The sequence below is a fragment of the Haliotis asinina genome, chromosome 6, assembly GCF_037392515.1.
Source record: "Haliotis asinina isolate JCU_RB_2024 chromosome 6, JCU_Hal_asi_v2, whole genome shotgun sequence".
In the NCBI taxonomy this organism is placed as follows: Eukaryota; Metazoa; Mollusca; class Gastropoda; order Lepetellida; family Haliotidae; genus Haliotis; species Haliotis asinina.
In genome coordinates this window covers 510937-533756 of record NC_090285.1, presented here as the reverse complement: position 1 = coordinate 533756, position 22820 = coordinate 510937, and the positions used below count along the sequence as shown (strand labels likewise).

Here is a 22820-nt window from a genome sequence, read left to right as displayed (position 1 = left end):
AATCGTGTCAACAGGTCAGTTTCAAATGAATATGAATATGATTCCGCTATCGGAACAACCATATAACATACACTGCGAACTTTTAACGACACTAATGGCCCGCTGAAATATAATATAGAACCTCGTAGTTTCATCAACAAACACAGCCCAGTTTTACATTAAACTCAAAGACCTTGACCCTTGTATTATCGGGAAATACCGAAAGGGAAAGCCTGTTGTCAATTCTCGGGGGTTTTCGTTCATTTTATCCGTTTATGATGGGTGTCAGTGTAGAGATTCACTCTGATTTTGGCTATGTGGTTTTGGTCATCGTGGCTACATGGGTCTTGCTCAACTGGCTTGGATTACAAGTTGTAAAAGCAAGACGAAAGTATGAAGTCCAGGTAGGAATGTTGGGTTCTTTAATTTAAAAGACTTGTGGGTACGCACAACAGAATACACCCGAACCGGCCCCAAGCCTAACCCCCTGGATATTTAACCCAAACCGGCCCTGCACCCGAACCGGCCCCTGGGTAAATAAATGGTAACGATTGTTGTGGTAATTATCTTGGAAGGAGTTCCGCCCATACCCCCCCCCCCCTCTTTTTTCAGTAAGAAATGCAGTCCAGGGGATTTATTCCCCGATGTAATATTTCAAAAAGGGGCGCTGGTATAAATTTTTTGGGGGTTTAAGCGTTTAATGGGGGTTTAGAAGTTAGAAGGAGGTAATATTCAAAAAGTGGGGGGAGGGGCGGTGATAAAAAATAAAACGCCTCATTGTCCTTCTACTTTGTGTCCGTGTTTCTTCTCCCGACTTCGCTCCGTCCGTCTCTTCTCGTCACCGGCAACTTCCTGTGAATTTTCATGCTACTTTCATACGTCTAATGTTAGTGGTGTAAGCATTCAAGTGAACTACATAACTATCTAAACTAACTTTACTAAGAATCTAACTAAGTCTGAAAGAAACGATGTCGTTTCTGGGAACTGAACTCGTGTCGTCTGGTCGAGAGTCCTCTGTCTTACCTCAGTGCTACTGAGATTGGTGACCGACGGAGCGGAACTTACTGTATTTAGACGCTTGTTTGTAGGCTTCCGCATGGGTTGTATTGTATTAACTGACGAGCTTATTTCAGAAGTCTCGGTGGCTCTGAGGAACAGTGGACACCCACTGTGAGGGGAGGATACCGAGTTCATGAGATCGAACCCCGTTCCCCGTGATTTTTTTTCCTTTACCGTGTGGACACATGGATGTAATAGTGGCTTAACAACTAATTGTAGTTAAGGAATTGTGATGTGGTACGCTGTTGGTGAGTGCGAAATTTGACTGAGATGTAGACATCACCTGTTGTGCTTTTCCCGTGCATATGATGATTTTGTTAGAGTTGCTTGTATGTAATGACGTCCCATGATTTAATGCTTTTTGAGTAACATATACACGTTGTTGTCATTCCCATGCGAGACCTTAGTTGGGTGTGATACACATTTCCGGTGTAAGAGAAAGACAAAAATTAGAAGCCATGTCATCATCCTCTAGTTTAACATAGTACGACACCGCGAGGTCTCTTTGTCACCAGATCCACTGTTGAAACACAGGGGCTTGTATCGCTTTGAAACGGCGTTCGAAAGACATATATGTGTATAGACCCTACCCTAGTACTATATCCTTTTATATATGTGTATATATGTGTATAGACCCTACCCTAGTACTATATCCTTTTATATGCTCTGTGATGGTTGACAAGAATGGTTTGGACAGAATCGGTGGGGTTGGCTTGACGGTGGAAATTGACGAAAGTAAATTTGGGAAACGTAAGTATCATAGAGGTAGGATGGTAGAGGGTCAGTGGATTTTGGATAGTATTTGTAGGGAGACTAGACAGTTCTTTCTTGTTCCTGTAGAGACGCCAAGTGGGGGTGGGTTGGGGGTAGTCATATTGTTACAGACTGTTGGAAGGTTTAAGTCGGACTGTCTGACCTGGGTTACACCCGTAGTACAGTCAACCATTTAGAGGACTTTTAAGGTAAGCGCATGCAGTATAGTATATGCGCGTGAATGATTTGCAAATAATCCGCCATTTCCAGTAAAGATTATTTGTATTTAGTGCCAAATCGCACCAACGGTGTCTGTACAAACCTGATCGAAAACCGGTGGTGGTGCACATCAAAAGGCAACTACCGACAACACACACTCGGCGAGACTACTTTGCTCGCTTATCACTTTTTGCTGTAGTGCCGAGAAACATTGCAGCGGACATTGGCTCCGTTTACTCGGGAGGTCAGTAGAAGTACGTTGTACTTTTCTTGAGTATTGATCAGTTGTATGGAAAATAGCTTACATATGGCGATTTTGTTACGCTGACCTCAACAGATTCCCGAGACTGAATACAGGAACAGCAGTTATTGCAAGTCATATATTGTTTTTCATGCCTTACACACATTACTGATGGTATACCTACTGATTAAAATGAGTGACAGTTCGTAAGTTAATGTTTTGGTAAGGGGGGTACGGGCAGAACTCTTACCACTATGTTTAATAGATAAAGGTTATAATTTATTTTTTTTTAAAAAAAGCTAGACTGAACTGACAACACAGACACATAGAGATTTCAGTTAATTTATTACATATGTACAGACCTAATGATTTCAATTAATTCATTATATACATGCAAACAAAAAGATTTAAAGTAATTTATGATCAATACAGAGGGAGAGATATCTAGATTTCAATTAATTTAGGGACCGTTCTTAATTTACCATTGGGGAGGGGGGAGCGATGATTATTTGTATATTTTTTCTGTACAAATCTAGTAGCCCCCCTGCAAATAGCCCCCCCACCCCACCCCCCCAAAGTAATGACTGGTACTGGCGAATCAAGGGTGATAACAGCTTTTGTCCATGTATAAAATAACTGACTCCCCCCCCCCTAAAATATCTGTACAAAACAGCTGACAGCTGACAAACAGCTGAGTGCATGCAGAAACAAAATTCTAAATATTTAGTCCAAATCTTTTGCATGTGAAATTTTCAGTACAATCCTGAATCATGTTAAAATTTTTTGTTTGTGTATATGTTGCATTTTTAAGGTACTTTTTAAGATCATGCAGATCAGAAGCTACGTGTCCAAAACTTGTGCATAAAATATATTTTGCGTGGTTTTGTTATGTTTTTTGCGGGAAAAATGCATGTTTCTGCGTTAACGCGAACACTGATGTTGTTGGTTGTTGGTAAAATGTTTACAGAGCATGACTCTTGTACAGAAATTATTACTGTTTCCACTAAGCATGTTACGCTTTGATATCCAGCATTCAGCAGGGAGCAGTCGACCATCACAGAAATATATCTAGCACTCATTTGCCAAGGATCAAAGGGTACAACTTTACAATATGTTCACCACTTATATTATCGGAAATAAATATATTTATGCAGGATCACAAACATGGTGGAAAACATACAAGAAACAAATATTTGAGATGAAAAGCTAACGTTTACTTCCAGTCAGGTTTGCCTAGTGATAAATTTTTGTGAAATTTGACATCCAATCCACAGTTTTTTGGTGCAAGGACTGTATAAGGTTTTGCTGTCCTCCATTTTCTGCACTGGTTTCATGACTTTTCATCTCCAGTAACTAAATTTTGTACCATTGCAATCATCACTTAGTACACCAGTCCCATGCGAAACTAAATTGTTAGGGTGTATTTGAGGTGTGTGAAAAACGTGACATATCGCTGATCTTATCGGATCCACGATTGAAATACTACTCTGTGTTGTTCGAGTGTTTCTGAAACTTCTTCCACATACACCTGTAATTTTTATCAGGGCAATATACCATCAGGTGAAAAGTGTTTGCAAATAATAGTGATAGTCTTAAAATTTCAGAAAAATTGTTAGTGATATGTGATATGAGTGAAAAATATGACATGTTGCTGATCTGATTTGATCCACCATTGATGCTTGTGATGCTTGTGATGCTTGAGGGTTATAGTTCTATAACTTCTTTATTTTTTGTTGATCTTATTATTTGAGAAAACTGGAAAGGTGACTACAGTGCTTTGTGATAGTTTTAAACTTTCTGTTTTTAAGGGGTGTGTGACTGTGTCAGTTAACATTTTGTTAATGTCCATGCCATTCCCCACATGCAATACGATATCTTAATTTATTGTCAGTGTTAACTAAAATGTCTCAAAGTAGATTTTTGAAAAAGGACAGCTGATGTTAACACGTGTTCCAGAGATACTTTTGCCTTCTTTAACATATTTTGGGAGGGAGGACATGGTGTATCATTTATTCTTTCATTCATTCACGTATGTAATTCTTTCTTGTATTCTTTTTCTTTACTTCTTTCATTCATTCACATATAATTCTTGCTCTTAATTCTTACTATAATTCATTCATTCATTCATTCATTCATTCATTCACACATTGTAAAATTCTGATTGATACATTAAACTGGCTGAAGTTCTGGTAAACACAGCTGAAGTTGCGCTGGGAATGTGTCAAGTCACTGTGTGCGTTGGAGCATGACAAGGCATGCGTTAATCAGTACAAATAGTAAAGAAAACAAGCGAGTCACCTGTCCCTGTTGTAGATTATCCCTGCTGGTAGTTACTGATTTGAGTTCACTTACTTGTACAATATTTTATGTTCAATAAAGGTAAGATCAACAATTTGGACAAGGGAAAGGAAAACACCAAGATTTGTTCAACGTTTGGCCTAACTTTAGAATACAGCACCAGAAACTGTAAAAACATATCATCATACCCTTTACGTAATTGTAGGTGATTACAGTTAGGTTAGGGTTGGGGTTAGGGTTAAGTTAGGCTAGGTTAACCTAACCTTAACATCCTCTTCAGACATTGTGGTGCTGTATTCTAGAGGTGCTCCCAACTTTATTGACCAGTTAGGATTACTTCAAAATGAATTTGAAAAAGGAACACTCCCACTCTGAAACGACAGTGGGGCGGTGGGGTAGCCTAGTGCTTAAAGCGTTCGCTCGTCACACCGAAGACCCGGGTTCGTTTCCCCACATGGGGTCAGTGTGTGAAGCCCATTTTCTGGTGTCCCCCACCGTGATATAGCTGTAATATTGCTAAAAGCTGCATAAAACTAAACTCACTCACTCACTGAAACAACAGTTCTCTCAACAGTATTGAAACACAAGTTGATGCTTAGCTATGAAAACTGACAAGAATTTTGTTACAATCAGGTAATGTCAGTTTAATTCTCAAAATCAACTTCGAAGTGAAAACTGAACACTTGTTACACTTAATAGTGGCTTCAACAGTCAGACAAACATAATCGTGATAATGTTTTCAGCCTTCTTCTATATGTATTAAAACATTACTTCTGAACAGAATCACTGTCACATGACTTTATGTGAAAGCTGCTACCACATATTTTGAAAAAAATGTGGATGTGATACTGTCCTGGCATTTCAGCTGAGACCCATCGTCTGTTCTCTTATCATTGTCGCAGTTAGTTGTGTATTCAGTATCGCCATCGTGACAAGTTTTTTGTTTTTTTGCAAAAACAGAAAGAATTTTTGATTGACATCAAATTGTGATAGTGTCCCCATGGCAACATAAGTATGGAATTGCTATAAACAATATGATTGGATGACTCAAAGAAACCTTCCAGTCCGTTTTGAATTACAAATTGTAATTGTGTTACATATAAGGTTTGTGTTTTAACACTGAATTGTAGGCTTCGCATTATTATTTAAAACATCTTGCAACTGAAAGTGACGTGCAGAGTTCTTGGTACTCAAAACAACAGCTCACTTCGTTAAGGAAAGGTGAACAACTGACTTTTGCTTGAGTTGACTTGACGCTTTGAAAACAAACTCATAATGCTTTGAAAACAAACTCGTAATTTAATGTCGTCCAAGTGCGCCAACAAGGCCCTCCAGTATTTTAAGGTGTGCCATATAAACTTTCAGTACACTGCCCTCTTACTACTCACACCGTCACCTCTTATCACAAGGACATCACACCCCCTACCACTTCCCATTACCACAAAGACTCTCCCCTCTTGCCTCAGAGACTCTCCCCTCTTACCACACACATCATCCCCTCCTACCTCACAGACTCTCCCCCCTTACCACACACACCATCCCCTCCTACCTCACAGACCCTTCCCTCTTGCCACACAAACCATCCCCTGCTACCTCACAGACCCTTCCCTCTTACCTCAGAGACTCGCCCCCCTTACCACACACACCATCCCCTCTCTTACCACACAGACCCTTCCCTCTTGCCACAGACCCTCACAGACCCTCTCCTCTTGCCACACAGACCCTTCCCACTTACCTCACAGACCCTTCCCTCTTACCTTACAGACCTTTCTCTCTTATCTCACAGACCCTTCCCTCTTACCACACACACCATCCCCTCCTACCTCACAGATCCTTCCCTCTTACCACACACACCATCCCCTCTCTTACCTCACAGACTCTCCCCCCTTACCACACACATCATCCCCTCCTACCTCACAGACTCTCCCCCCTTACCACACACACCATCCCCTCCTACCTCACAGACCCTTCCCTCTCACCACACGCACCATCCCCTCCAACCTCAGAGACTCTCCGCCCTTACCACACACATCATCCCCTGCTACCTCACAGACTCTCCCCCCTTACCACACACACCATCCCCTCCTACCTCACAGACCCTTCCCTCTTACCACACACACCATCCCCTGCTACCTCACAGACCCTTCCCTCTTACCTCAGAGACTCGCCCCCCTTACCACACACACCATCCCCTCTCTTACCACACAGACCCTTCCATCTTACCTCACAGACCCTCTCCTCTTGCCACAGACCCTCACAGACCCTCTCCTCTTGCCACACAGACCCTTCCCACTTACCTCACAGACCCTTCCCTCTTACCTTACAGACCTTTCTCTCTTATCTCACAGACCCTTCCCTCTTACCACACACACCATCCCTTCCTACCTCACAGATCCTTCCCTCTTACCTCACAGACCCTCCCCTCTTGCCACAGACCCTCACAGACTCTCCCCCCTTACCACACACACCATCCCCTCCTACCTCACAGACTCTTCCCTCTTACCACACACACCATCCCCTGCTACCTCACAGACTCTCCCCCCCTTACCACACACACCATCCCCTCCTACCTCACAGACTCTTCCCTCTTGCCACACACACCATCCCCTGCTACCTCACAGACTCTTCCCTCTTACCACACACACCATCCCCTCCTACCTCACAGACTCTTCCCTCTTACCACACACACCATCCCCTGCTACCTCACAGACTCTCCCCCCCTTACCACACACACCATCCCCTCCTACCTCACAGACTCTTCCCTCGTACCACACACACCATCCCCTGCTACCTCACAGACTCCCCCCACCCTTGCCACACACACCATCCCCTCCTACCTCACAGACTCTTCCCTCTTACCACACACACCATCCCCTGCTACCTCACAGACTCTCCCCCCCTTACCACACACACCATCCCCTCCTACCTCACAGACTCTTCCCTCGTACCACACACACCATCCCCTCCTACCTCACAGCCTCTCCCCCCTTGCCACACACACCATACCCTCCTACCTCACAGACTCTCCCCCGCTTACCACACACACCATCCCCTGCTACCTCACAGACTCTTCCCTCTTACCACACACACCATCCCCTCCTACCTCACAGCCTCTCCCCCCTTGCCACACACACCATACCCTCCTACCTCACAGACTCTCCCCCCCTTACCACACACACCATCCCCTGCTACCTCACAGACTCTTCCCTCTTACCTCAGAGACTTGCCCCCCTTACCACACACACCATACCCTGCTACCTCACAGACTCTCCCCCCCTTACCACACACACCATCCCCTCCTAGCTCACAGACCCTTCCCTCTTACCTCAGAGACTCGCCCCCCTTACCACACACACCATCCCCTCTCTTACCACACAGACCCTTCCCTCTTACCTCACAGACCCTTCCCTCTTACCTTACAGACCTTTCTCTCTTACCTCACAGACCCTTCCCTCTTACCTTACAGACCTTTCTCTCTTATCTCACAGACCCTTCCCTTTTACCTCACAATCCCTTCCCTCTTACCTTACAGACCCTTCCCTCTTACCTCATAAACCCTTTCCTCTTGCCACACAGACCTTGCCCTCTTAACTCACAGACCCTCTCTCTTAGCTGTCACAAAACAGACCATGTCAGTCCCATATTAATGCTATAGATTTTCTATTGCATATGTTGTATTATTTTCGTGGCGTGTTTACCTGTGGTCATCAACTCATGTGTCCATGTCAATTGACTTTCAGTATCCCCTCATGTACTCCACGGACATGTTTGGTGATGGACAAATGTTCAACTGTATTCAGAGAGCTCATCAACACACGTGTGTAACACTCCATGCCAGAGTCTGAACAGTTAACTATGATATCTGTTGTTAAACATATTAAACCAACTGTTTTAGTATGACCTGCTCAGGAACTAATATTCAGCTCCTCAACTGAAGCTGATGTAGGAACAATTTACTGATCGTGAATGTTGGATTTTGTTAACATGTTTAATAAAGAGCCTTATACATAAAGTTGATAAAATAGCTTCTTCATGTTATACTGAAAACAGATACAGAGGGCTAGATAATGTTATCTCAAACGATCACATCATGCGAAAAAGAGAATGTTAACTGATCGAATGACAGCAACATACAGGCAAGACTTTTGACATGACTGTGACGTACACACTAGACCGTGTTAACTCTTGACATAACTGCGACGTACAGGCTAGATAGTGTTAACTCTTGACTGCAACAAACAGACCAGATAGCCTGAACTTTTGAGTGTGATGACACATGAAGGTCCCAGTTAGAATGTTGGCCTTCAGCAATACATCCTTCTCATAAGAGGCAACTAATGGGATCAGATGGTCAGGCTTGCTGACTTGTTTGAAACACGTCATCAGTTCCCGATTGTGTAGATTCAAGCTCATGCTGTTGATCACATTGTCCAGACGCAATTATTTGCTGACTGACTCCATATAGCTGGAATATTGCTGAGTGCGGCTTTAAACTCACGAAACTCAGTCGAATGTGGCAAACAGTGGCAACAAGACAGTGGTATTTCTTGACATGACTGTTGCATACAGACTAAACAGTGCTAACCCTTGACTGCAACGTACAGACTAAACAGTGCTAACCCTTGACTGCAACGTACAGACTAGACAGTGTGAGCTCTTCACTGTGACAGACTAGACAGTGACCTCATGGCTTGACAGGCAAGAGAGAGTTACTTCCGGACTGTGACAGACTAGACAGTGTTAAGTCTTGACTGTGACAGACTAGGCAGTGTTAACTCTTGACTGTGACAGACTAGACAGAGTTAATTCTTGACTGTGACATACAGACTAGACAGTTTTAACTTCTGCCTGTGACTTACAGATTAGTGTTAACTCTTGACTGTGACAGACTAGACGTTGTTAACTCTTTACCGTGACAGATTAGACAGTGTTATCTCTTGACCATTACAGACTAGACAGTGTTAATTCTTGATTGTGACAGACCAGACAGTGTTGATTCTATATTGATTCTTGACTGTTTCTTACTGATTAGAGTTAACTCTTAACTGTGACAGACTAGTAGGTGTTAACTCTTAACTGTGACAGACTAGTAGGTGTTAACTCTTGACTGTGACAGACTAGTAGGTGTTAACTCTTAACTGTGACAGACTAGTAGGTGTTAACTCTTAACTGTGACAGACTAGTAGGTGTTAACTCTTGACTGTGACAGACTAGTAGGTGTTAACTCTTAACTGTGACAGACTAGTAGGTGTTAACTCTTAACTGTGACAGACTAGTAGGTGTTAACTCTTGACTGTGACAGACTAGTAGGTGTTAACTCTTGACTGTGACAGACTAGTAGGTGTTAACTCTTGACTGTGACAGACTAGTAGGTGTTAACTCTTGACTGTGACAGACTAGTAGGTGTTAACTCTTGACTGTGACAGACTAGTAGGTGTTAACTCTTAACTGTGACAGACTAGTAGGTGTTAACTCTTAACTGTGACAGACTAGTAGGTGTTAACTCTTAACTGTGACAGACTAGTAGGTGTTAACTCTTAACTGTGACAGACTAGTAGGTGTTAACTCTTGACTGTGACAGACTAGGCAATGTTAATTTTTGACTGACACAGACTAGACAGTGTTAATTCTTGATTGTGACAGACTAGACAGTGTCAACTTTTGACTGTGATATACAGATTAGACAATGTTAACTCCTGACTGTGACAAGCTAGACAGTGTTAATTCTTGACGGTGACATATGGACTAGACATTGTTAACTTCTGCCTGTGACATACAGATTAGTGTTAACTCTTGACTGTGACAGACTAGACAGTGTTAACTCTTGACTGTGACAGACTAGACAGTGTTAACTCTTTACCATGACAGACGCGATAGTGTTAACTATGCCTTGACTGTCACAGACTAGACAGTGTTAACTCTTCACTGTGACAGACTAGGCACTGTTAACTCTTCACTGTGACAGACTAGACAGTGTTATCTCTTGACCATTACAGACTAGACAGTGTTAATTCTTGATTGTGACAGACCAGACAGTGTTGATTCTATATTGATTCTTGACTGTTTCTTACTCATTAGAGTTAACTCTTAACTGTGACAGACTAGTAGGTGTTAACTCTTAACTGTGACAGACTAGTAGGTGTTAACTCTTGACTGTGACAGACTAGTAGGTGTTAACTCTTAACTGTGACAGACTAGTAGGTGTTAACTCTTGACTGTGACAGACTAGTAGGTGTTAACTCTTAACTGTGACAGACTAGTAGGTGTTAACTCTTAACTGTGACAGACTAGTAGGTGTTAACTCTTGACTGTGACAGACTAGTAGGTGTTAACTCTTGACTGTGACAGACTAGTAGGTGTTAACTCTTGACTGTGACAGACTAGTAGGTGTTAACTCTTAACTGTGACAGACTAGTAGGTGTTAACTCTTAACTGTAACAGACTAGTAGGTGTTAACTCTTAACTGTGACAGACTAGTAGGTGTTAACTCTTGACTGTGACAGACTAGTAGGTGTTAACTCTTAACTGTGACAGACTAGTAGGTGTTAACTCTTGACTGTGACAGACTAGTAGGTGTTAACTCTTAACTGTGACAGACTAGTAGGTGTTAACTCTTGACTGTGACAGACTAGTAGGTGTTAACTCTTAACTGTGACAGACTAGTAGGTGTTAACTCTTGACTGTGACAGACTAGTAGGTGTTAACTCTTAACTGTGACAGACTAGTAGGTGTTAACTCTTGACTGTGACAGACTAGTAGGTGTTAACTCTTGACTGTGACAGACTAGTAGGTGTTAACTCTTAACTGTGACAGACTAGTAGGTGTTAACTCTTGACTGTGACAGACTAGGCAATGTTAATTTTTGACTGACACAGACTAGACAGTGTTAATTCTTGATTGTGACAGACTAGACAGTGTCAACTTTTGACTGTGATATACAGATTAGACAATGTTAACTCCTGACTGTGACAAGCTAGACAGTGTTAATTCTTGACGGTGACATATGGACTAGACATTGTTAACTTCTGCCTGTGACATACAGATTAGTGTTAACTCTTGACTGTGACAGACTAGACAGTGTTAACTCTTGACTGTGACAGACTAGACAGTGTTAACTCTTTACCATGACAGACGCGATAGTGTTAACTATGCCTTGACTGTCACAGACTAGACAGTGTTAACTCTTGACTGTGACAGACTAGACTGAGTTAATTCTTGACTGTGACATACAGACTAGACAGTTTTAACTTCTGCCTGTGACTTACAGATTAGTGTTAACTCTTGACTGTGACAGACTAGACGTTGTTAACTCTTTACCGTGACAGATTAGACAGTGTTATCTCTTGACCATTACAGACTAGACAGTGTTAATTCTTGATTGTGACAGACCAGACAGTGTTGATTCTATATTGATTCTTGACTGTTTCTTACTGATTAGAGTTAACTCTTAACTGTGACAGACTAGTAGGTGTTAACTCTTAACTGTGACAGACTAGTAGGTGTTAACTCTTAACTGTGACAGACTAGTAGGTGTTAACTCTTAACTGTGACAGACTAGTAGGTGTTAACTCTTAACTGTGACAGACTAGTAGGTGTTAACTCTTGACTGTGACAGACTAGTAGGTGTTAACTCTTAACTGTGACAGACTAGTAGGTGTTAACTCTTGACTGTGACAGACTAGTAGGTGTTAACTCTTAACTGTGACAGACTAGTAGGTGTTAACTCTTAACTGTGACAGACTAGTAGGTGTTAACTCTTGACTGTGACAGACTAGTAGGTGTTAACTCTTAACTGTGACAGACTAGTAGGTGTTAACTCTTGACTGTGACAGACTAGTAGGTGTTAACTCTTAACTGTGACAGACTAGTAGGTGTTAACTCTTAACTGTGACAGACTAGTAGGTGTTAACTCTTAACTGTGACAGACTAGTAGGTGTTAACTCTTAACTGTGACAGACTAGTAGGTGTTAACTCTTGACTGTGACAGACTAGTAGGTGTTAACTCTTAACTGTGACAGACTAGTAGGTGTTAACTCTTGACTGTGACAGACTAGTAGGTGTTAACTCTTAACTGTGACAGACTAGTAGGTGTTAACTCTTAACTGTGACAGACTAGTAGGTGTTAACTCTTGACTGTGACAGACTAGGCAATGTTAATTTTTGACTGACACAGACTAGACAGTGTTAATTCTTGATTGTGACAGACTAGACAGTGTCAACTTTTGACTGTGATATACAGATTAGACAATGTTAACTCCTGACTGTGACAAGCTAGACAGTGTTAATTCTTGACGGTGACATATGGACTAGACATTGTTAACTTCTGCCTGTGACATACAGATTAGTGTTAACTCTTGACTGTGACAGACTAGACAGTGTTAACTCTTGACTGTGACAGACTAGACAGTGTTAACTCTTTACCATGACAGACGCGATAGTGTTAACTATGCCTTGACTGTCACAGACTAGACAGTGTTAACTCTTCACTGTGACAGACTAGGCACTGTTAACTCTTCACTGTGACAGACTAGACAGTGTTATCTCTTGACCATTACAGACTAGACAGTGTTAATTCTTGATTGTGACAGACCAGACAGTGTTGATTCTATATTGATTCTTGACTGTTTCTTACTGATTAGAGTTAACTCTTAACTGTGACAGACTAGTAGGTGTTAACTCTTAACTGTGACAGACTAGTAGGTGTTAACTCTTAACTGTGACAGACTAGTAGGTGTTAACTCTTAACTGTGACAGACTAGTAGGTGTTAACTCTTGACTGTGACAGACTAGTAGGTGTTAACTCTTGACTGTGACAGACTAGTAGGTGTTAACTCTTAACTGTGACAGACTAGTAGGTGTTAACTCTTGACTGTGACAGACTAGTAGGTGTTAACTCTTGACTGTGACAGACTAGTAGGTGTTAACTCTTAACTGTGACAGACTAGTAGGTGTTAACTCTTAACTGTGACAGACTAGTAGGTGTTAACTCTTAACTGTGACAGACTAGTAGGTGTTAACTCTTGACTGTGACAGACTAGTAGGTGTTAACTCTTAACTGTGACAGACTAGTAGGTGTTAACTCTTGACTGTGACAGACTAGTAGGTGTTAACTCTTAACTGTGACAGACTAGTAGGTGTTAACTCTTAACTGTGACAGACTAGTAGGTGTTAACTCTTGACTGTGACAGACTAGTAGGTGTTAACTCTTGACTGTGACAGACTAGTAGGTGTTAACTCTTAACTGTGACAGACTAGTAGGTGTTAACTCTTGACTGTGACAGACTAGGCAATGTTAATTTTTGACTGACACAGACTAGACAGTGTTAATTCTTGATTGTGACAGACTAGACAGTGTCAACTTTTGACTGTGATATACAGATTAGACAATGTTAACTCCTGACTGTGACAAGCTAGACAGTGTTAATTCTTGACGGTGACATATGGACTAGACATTGTTAACTTCTGCCTGTGACATACAGATTAGTGTTAACTCTTGACTGTGACAGACTAGACAGTGTTAACTCTTGACTGTGACAGACTAGACAGTGTTAACTCTTTACCATGACAGACGCGATAGTGTTAACTATGCCTTGACTGTCACAGACTAGACAGTGTTAACTCTTCACTGTGACAGACTAGGCACTGTTAACTCTTCACTGTGACAGACTAGACAGTGTTAACTCTTGACTGTGGCAGGCTAGACAGTGTTAAGTCTTGACTGTGACAGACTAGACAGTATTAACTCTTCACTGTGACAGACTAGACAGTGTTAAGTCTTGACTGTGACAGTCTAGACAGTATTAACTCTTCACTGTGACAGACTAGACAGTGTTAAGTTTTGATGTTGACGATGTGATGTTTAGGGCATAAGTTTTAAACATGAAGGCAGGACCATATTTTTTGGCACAATATTGTAACATGCATACAAGATTGTATGATTGTACATGATTGTTACTAAGACAAGACAGAGTGTATAGGACACATGGTTGTAACAATGCACTTATCACAAGATGATTTTGTTTCAGACTTGAGGTATATCCTGTGACTTTGGTGCTGTTAATTTTTGGAGGACTTGAATTTCCAGTAAGTATGAACGAGCAAAAAGAATAGATGCATTCAGAAGTATGATCAGTGATACGACTAGTCATTCAATCAGCAGTACGATCTGTAATGTGACTTGTCTTACTTTCAGTAGAATGATCACTAGGAAACAGTGTAAATGATACCCAATCACCTATTTATCGGGGAGAATGTGAACTTCTTCTTTTTGCTCACTACATTATTTAAGGTTGTAAATTTTGTCAGCAGATGGGTAATGTTCTCCCTTTCAACTTCATCTTACCTTTCATCCTATTTCAAAGAACTTATCTCCCCTTGCTCAACTCAGCGGAATTTCAGATCCTTCAGTGACTTTCTCTTGACTGATCCAAAATTACTAAATGGATTTTTCGAAAGTGCCTTCTCTTTCGTCAGCCCACAACTCTTGAATTCACTTCCCATTAAAGACGGCTCTAAATCACAGTTTAAGACACACCTATTTTCATGTGTGTACCAGTAGGTAAACATTCCCTGCTTTATGTACATGTTCCAGTTTGGTCACTGTATTAGTGCCATTGAGCATCTTTGGGGTGGATGTTACACCCTTTACAAGTGAATTACTATTTATTTATTGTTTATTTATCATACAATCAGCAATATGATCAGTGGTAGAACTAGTTGTACAATCAGTAGTATGATCAGTGATAGAACTAGTTGTACAGTCAGCAGTATGATCAGTGATATAACTAGTTGTACAGTCAGTAGTATGATCAGTGATATAACTAGTTGTACAGTCAGTAGTATGATCAGTGATATGTCTATTTGTACAATAAGTAGTATGAACAGTGTTATGACTAGTCTTGCAGACACTGGTATGATCAGTGATATAACAATTCATACTGTCAGTAGTATGATTAGTGATAGGACTAGTCATACAATCAACAGTATGATCAGTGATATGACTAGTTGTGTAGTCAGTAGTTTGATCAGTGATATGACTAGTCGTATTGTCAGCAGTATGATCGATGACATAACTACTCGTATGATCAGTAGTATGATTATATGACTAGTCATACAATCAACAGTATGATCAGTGATATAACTACTTGTACGGTCAGCAGTATGATCAGTGATATAAATAGTCGTATAGTCAGTAGTGTTGTCAGTGATAGAACTAATCATATAGTCAGTGGTGTCAGTGATAGGACTAATCATATAGTCTGTAGTGTTGTCAGTGATAGGACTAATCATATAGTCTGTAGTGTTGTCAGTGATAGGACTAGTCATATAGTCTGTAGTGTTGTCAGTGATAGGACTAATCATATAGTCAGTAGTGTTGTCAGTGATAGGACTAGTCATATAGTCTGTAGTGTTGTCAGTGATAGGACTAGTATTATAGTCAGTAGTGTTGTCAGTGATAGGACTAATCATATAGTCTGTAGTGTTGTCAGTGATAGGACTAGTCATATAGTCAGTAGTGTTGTCAGTGATATAACTAGTCGTATAGTCAGTAGTGTTGTCAGTGATAGGACTAGTCGTATAGTCAGTAGTGTTGTCAGTGATATAACTAGTCGTATAGTCAGTAGTGTTGTCAGTGATAGGACTAGTCATATAGTCTGTAGTGTTGTCAGTGATAGGACTAATCCTATAGTCTGTAGTGTTGTCAGTGATAGGACTAGTCATATAGTCAGTAGTGTTGTCAGTGATATAACTAGTCGTATAGTCAGTAGTGTTGTCAGTGATAGGACTAATCATATAGTCTGTAGTGTTGTCAGTGATAGGACTAGTCGTATAGTCTGTAGTGTTGTCAGTGATAGGACTAGTCGTATAGTCAGTAGTGTTGTCAGTGATAGGACTAATCATATAGTCTGTAGTGTTGTCAGTGATAGGACTAATCATATAGTCTGTAGTGTTGTCAGTGATAGGACTAGTCATATAGTCTGTAGTGTTGTCAGTGATATAACTAGTCGTATAGTCAGTAGTGTTGTCAGTGATAGGACTAGTCGTGGGATTGGCATGATTACTAGTCATACAGTTAGTAGTATGATTAGTGGCATGACCACTTGTGATGACTGAACAATACACATATGGCCGATATGTTGATAACTATATGTTCATGAACACAACAGTGGCTGATAGAACTAGACTGAACAATACACATATGGCCGATATGCTGATAACTATATGTTCATGAACACAACAGTGGCTGATTGAACTAGACTGAACAATACACATATGGCCGATATGCTGATAACTATATGTTCATGAACACAACAGTGGCTGATTGAACTAGACTGAACAATACACATATGACCGATATGCTGATAACTATATGTTCATGAACACAACAGTGGCTAATTGAACTAGACTGAACAATACACATATGGCCAGTATGCTGATAACTATATGTTCATGAACACAACAGTGGCTGATTGAACTAGACTGAACAATACACATATGGCCGATATGCTGATAACTATATGTTCATGAACACAACAGTGGGTGATTGAACTAGGCTGAACAATACACATATGGCCAGTATGCTGATAACTATATGTTCATGAACACAACAGTGGGTGATTGAACTAGACTGAACAATACACATATGGCCAGTATGCTGATAACTATATGTTCATGAACACAACAGTGGGTGATTGAACTAGGCTGAACAATACACATATGGCCAGTATGCTGATAACTATATGTTCATGAACACAACAGTGGGTGATTGAACTAGACTGAACAATACACATATGGCCAGTATGCTGATAACTATATGTTCATGAACACAACAGTGGGTGATTGAACTAGGCTGAACAATACACATATGGCCAGTATGCTGATAACTATATGTTCATGAACACAACAGTGGGTGATTGAACTAGACTGAACAATACACATATGGCCGATATGCTGATAACTATATGTTCATGAACACAACAGTGGCTGATTGAACTAGGCTGAACAATACACATATGGCCGATATGCTGATAACTATATGTTCATGAACACAACAGTGGGTGATTGAACTAGGCTGAACAATACACATATGGCCGATATGCTGATAACTATATGTTCATGAACACAACAGTGGGTGATTGAACTAGGCTGAACAATACACATATGGCCAGTATGCTGATAACTATATGTTCATGAACACAACAGTGGGTGATTGAACTAGGCTGAACAATACACATATGGCCAGTATGCTGATAACTATATGTTCATGAACACAACAGTGGGTGATTGAACTAGGCTGAACAATACACATATGGCCGATATGCTGATAACTATATGTTCATGAACACAACAGTGGGTGATTGAACTAGGCTGAACAATACACATATGGCCGATATGCTGATAACTATATGTTCATGAACACAACAGTGGGTGATTGAACTAGGCTGAACAATACACATATGGCCGATATGCTGATAACTATATGTTCATGAACACAACAGTGGGTGATTGAACTAGGCTGAACAATACACATATGGCCGATATGCTGATAACTATATGTTCATGAACACAACAGTGGGTGATTGAACTAGGCTGAACAATACACATATGGCCAGTATGCTGATAACTATATGTTCATGAACACAACAGTGGGTGATTGAACTAGGCTGAACAATACACATATGGCCAGTATGCTGATAACTATATGTTCATGAACACAACAGTGGGTGATTGAACTAGGCTGAACAATACACATATGGCCAGTATGCTGATAACTATATGTTCATGAACACAACAGTGGGTGATTGAACTAGACTGAACAATACACATATGGCCAGTATGCTGATAACTATATGTTCATGAACACAACAGTGGGTGATTGAACTAGACTGAACAATACACCTATGGCCAGTATGCTGATAACTATATGTTCATGAACACAACAGTGGGTGATTGAACTAGACTGAACAATACACATATGGCCGATATGCTGATAACTATATGTTCATGAACACAACAGTGGGTGATTGAACTAGACTGAACAATACACATATGGCCAGTATGCTGATAACTATATGTTCATGAACACAACAGTGGGTGATTGAACTAGGCTGAACAATACACCTATGGCCAGTATGCTGATAACTATATGTTCATGAACACAACAGTGGGTGATTGAACTAGACTGAACAATACACATATGGCCAGTATGCTGATAACTATATGTTCATGAACACAACAGTGGGTGATTGAACTAGACTGAACAATACACCTATGGCCAGTATGCTGATAACTATATGTTCATGAACACAACAGTGGGTGATTGAACTAGGCTGAACAATACACATATGGCCGATATGCTGATAACTATATGTTCATGAACACAACAGTGGGTGATTGAACTAGACTGAACAATACACATATGGCCAGTATGCTGATAACTATATGTTCATGAACACAACAGTGGCTGATTGAACTAGGCTGAACAATACACATATGGCCAGTATGCTGATAACTATATGTTCATGAACACAACAGTGGGTGATTGAACTAGACTGAACAATACACATATGGCCAGTATGCTGATAACTATATGTTCTATACTGCAGAAAGTTAGCGCCCTGTGTGGAGTTGTGTGGATCATCAGTCGTGTAGTGTACGCTCAGGGATATTACACTGGAGGTGAGTAGCAGGAATGAACAGAGCACCCTGTGATGAAGGTGGTGAAGGTAACACACTGTGATGTATGTAGCACTCAGTGGAGAATGTAGCATACTGTGATGTATGTAGCACTCAGTGGTGAATGTAGCATACTGTGATGTATGTAGCACTCAGTGGAGAATGTAGCATACTGTGATGTATGTAGCACTCAGTGGTGAAGGTAACACACTGTGATGTATGTAGCACTCAGTGGAGAATGTAGCACACTGTGATGTATGTAGCACTCAGTGGTGAATGTAGCATACTGTGATGTATGTAGCACTCAGTGGTGAATGTAGCATACTGTGATGTATGTAGCACTCAGTGGAGAATGTAGCATACTGTGATGTATGTAGCACTCAGTGGTGAAGGTAACACACTGTGGTGTATGTAGCACTCAGTGGAGAATGTAGCATACTGTGATGTATGTAGCACTCAGTGGTGAATGTAGCATACTGTGATGTATGTAGCACTCAGTGGAGAATGTAGCATACTGTGATGTATGTAGTACTCAGTGGTGAAGGTAACACACTATGGTGTATGTAGCACTCAGTGGAGAATGTAGCACACTGTGATGTATGTAGCACTCAGTGGTGAAGGTAACACACTATAATGTATGTAGCACTCAGTGGTGAAGGTAACACACTGTGATGTATGTAGCACTCAGTGGTGAAGGTAACACACTATAATGTATGTAGCACTCAGTGGTGAAGGTAACACACTGTGATGTATGTAGCACTCAGTGGAGAATGTAGCACACTGTGATGTATGTAGCACTCAGTGGTGAAGGTAACACACTCTGATGTATGTAGCACTCAGTGGAGAATGTAACACACTGTGATGTATGTAGCACTCAGTGGTGAATGTAGCATACTGTGATGTATGTAGCACTCAGTGGAGAATGTAGCACACTGTGATGTATGTAGCACTCAGTGGTGAATGTAGCATACTGTGATGTATGTAGCACTCAGTGGTGAATGTAGCATACTGTGATGTATGTAGCACTCAGTGGTGAATGTAGCATACTGTGATGTATGTAGCACTCAGTGGTGAAGGTAACACACTGTGGTGTATGTAGCACTCAGTGGAGAATGTAGCATACTGTGATGTATGTAGCACTCAGTGGTGAAGGTAACACACTGTGGTGTATGTAGCACTCAGTGGAGAATGTAGCACACTGTGATGTATGTAGCACTCAGTGGTGAATGTAGCATACTGTGATGTATGTAGCACTCAGTGGTGAATGTAGCATACTGTGATGTATGTAGCACTCAGTGGTGAATGTAGCATACTGTGATGTATGTAGCACTCAGTGGTGAATGTAGCATACTGTGATGTATGTAGCACTCAGTGGTGAAGGTAACACACTGTGGTGTATGTAGCACTCAGTGGAGAATGTAGCACACTATGGTGAAAGGAATTGTCAGTGTTTACAATGTCAAAATTATTTCCACTTTCTTTTAACAGATCCAGCAAAGAGGACCCGAGGTGCCTTCGGATATGCAGGGCTACTTGTCCTGTTGGTCAACACCATCATCTTTGCCCTCGATATCTTGGACTTTGTGTAACACCACCACTTTTTGCCCTGGATGTCCCTGACATTGTGTATAAATTTTTCATTTTGCAGTTGGCAGATGTTGATATCCTTAGATGATTTTATACTAATACAGCTGCTGGATGTGTTTCATGTGTTTTTCGATGTTGACATCTCTGGTAGATTAACCATCCTGCCTTACTTCTACGTCAAATTCACAGTGAAATTTTATTACATTCTCACTTGAACCTGTAGTAGATATAAATGTTATATAGACAGTGTTGTATGTTAAGCTGAGAAATTGTTTTACTTACTAGCTGCTAGTTACATACATTGCTCAAATGTTATCCAATGTTTCTCATTACAAACATGAGTTCTTTATTGCAGCAATCCTGGAATCAACAATCCTTAATGCCCTATAGTTTGATTACATCTGTCAGTGAATTCATCAATGCCCTGAAACTTAGAACTTGTTTGCAGTGATCTGTGACTTAATCAAGTCAATGTAGCTTAGTTTCAGTGATCTGTGACTTCATCTACAGTTATCTGTGTCTTCATCAAGTCAGTGTAGCTGAGTTACAGTGACCTGTGACTTCATCAAGTCAGTGTGGCTTAGTTACAGTGATCTGTGACTTTAGCAAGTCACATTTTTGTACACACAATTGATTTTTTAATGTCAGAAAAGAGTCAATGTTTAGGATGCACTTGAATCAAGAAATGCAAGGGCATTCCAATATTCCTACTGTCTTTTGTAAAGTACCAGTAGTGCCACTTGATTGTTTTGCTTTCACATGTAGTTGATCTGCATAAAGAAATATGTACTCAGAATAAATGTAGAATGTTACCATGATGTTGAATGGCTGTTCACTGATGTAGCTGGGTGGTTTTATGAGCCGAGGTATGGACTGACAGACTGATTGTTGTGTCAGTGTGTTGTATGTGTGTATCATCTCTCTCCATCAGGTATGGACTGACAGACTGATTGTTGTATCAGTGTGTTGTATGTGTGGATCATCTCTCTCCATCAGGTGTGGACTGATCGTTGTATCTGTGTGTTGTATGTATGGATCATCTCTGTCTCACTCCATCAGGTATGGACTGACAGACTGAATGTCTTTTCAGTGTGTTGTATGTGTGAATCATCTCTCTCCATCAGCTGTGGACTGATCGTTGTATCAGTGTGTTGTATGTGTGGATCATCTATGTCTCACTCCATCAGGTATGGACTGACAGACTGAATGTTTTTTCAGTGTGTTGTATGTGTGAATCATCTCTCTCCATCAGCTGTGAACTGATCGTTGTATCAGTGTGTTGTATGTGTGGATCATCTCTCTCCATCAGCTGTGGACTGATTGTTGTATCAGTGTGTTGTATGTGTTGATCATCTCTCTTCCTCAGGTGTGGACTGATTGTTGTATCAGTGTGTTGTATGTGTGGATCATCTCTCTCCATCAGCTGTGGACTGATTGTTGTATCAGTGTGTTGTATGTGTGGATCATCTCTCTCCATCAGCTGTGAACTGATTGTTGTATCAGTGTGTTGTATGTGTGGATCATCTCTCTCCATCAGCTGTGGACTGATCGTTGTATCAGTGTGTTGTATGTGTGGATCATCTCTCTCCATCAGGTGTGGACTGATTGTTGTATCAGTGTGTTGTATGTGTGGATCATCTCTCTCCATCAGGTGTGGACTGATCGTTGTAGCAGTGTGTTGTATGTGTTGATCATCTCTCTTCCTCAGGTGTGGACTGATTGTTGTATCAGTGTGTTGTATGTGTGGATCATCTCTGTCTCACTCCATCAGGTATGGACTGACAGACTGAATGTTTTTTCAGTGTGTTGTATGTGGGAATCATCTCTCTCAAATCCATGTGAAGTCCTGTAAATATAATAATATATCACCTTAATTTCAACAGGGACTGTGAGCCTTCAGTTCTCATGTGTTCATTCCAGCTTAATGATCATGTGGCCTGTTCAGCCATTGTTACATAGAGGTGTTTGGGGCATTCCTTTACATATCCATTGTAAATCATGACACATA

At 40.9% G+C, this 22820-nt stretch overlaps 1 protein-coding gene across 1 annotated transcript; it reads left to right on the top strand.

The window, feature by feature from the left end:
- Nucleotides 1-161: 161 nt before the first annotated feature.
- Nucleotides 162-21624, top strand: LOC137286522 (glutathione S-transferase 3, mitochondrial-like). The gene is made up of 5 exons (XM_067818437.1): nucleotides 162-383; nucleotides 8290-8366; nucleotides 14575-14632; nucleotides 19156-19228; nucleotides 20714-21624. The coding sequence occupies exons 1-5, from the start codon at nucleotides 255-257 to the stop codon at nucleotides 20812-20814; spliced, it is 438 nt and encodes a 145-aa protein (XP_067674538.1). The 5' UTR covers nucleotides 162-254; the 3' UTR covers nucleotides 20815-21624.
- The last annotated feature ends 1196 nt before the right edge of the window (nucleotides 21625-22820 follow it).

Bases quoted from the DNA above. Each gene is read 5' to 3' on its own strand.
- LOC137286522 (XM_067818437.1), top strand. From the start codon at position 255: ATGATGGGTGTCAGTGTAGAGATTCACTCTGATTTTGGCTATGTGGTT. The intron at 8,367-14,574 runs GTGTGTAACACT...ATTTTGTTTCAG, and splicing joins CAGAGAGCTCATCAACACAC to ACTTGAGGTATATCCTGTGA. The intron at 14,633-19,155 runs GTAAGTATGAAC...TCTATACTGCAG, and splicing joins TTGGAGGACTTGAATTTCCA to AAAGTTAGCGCCCTGTGTGG.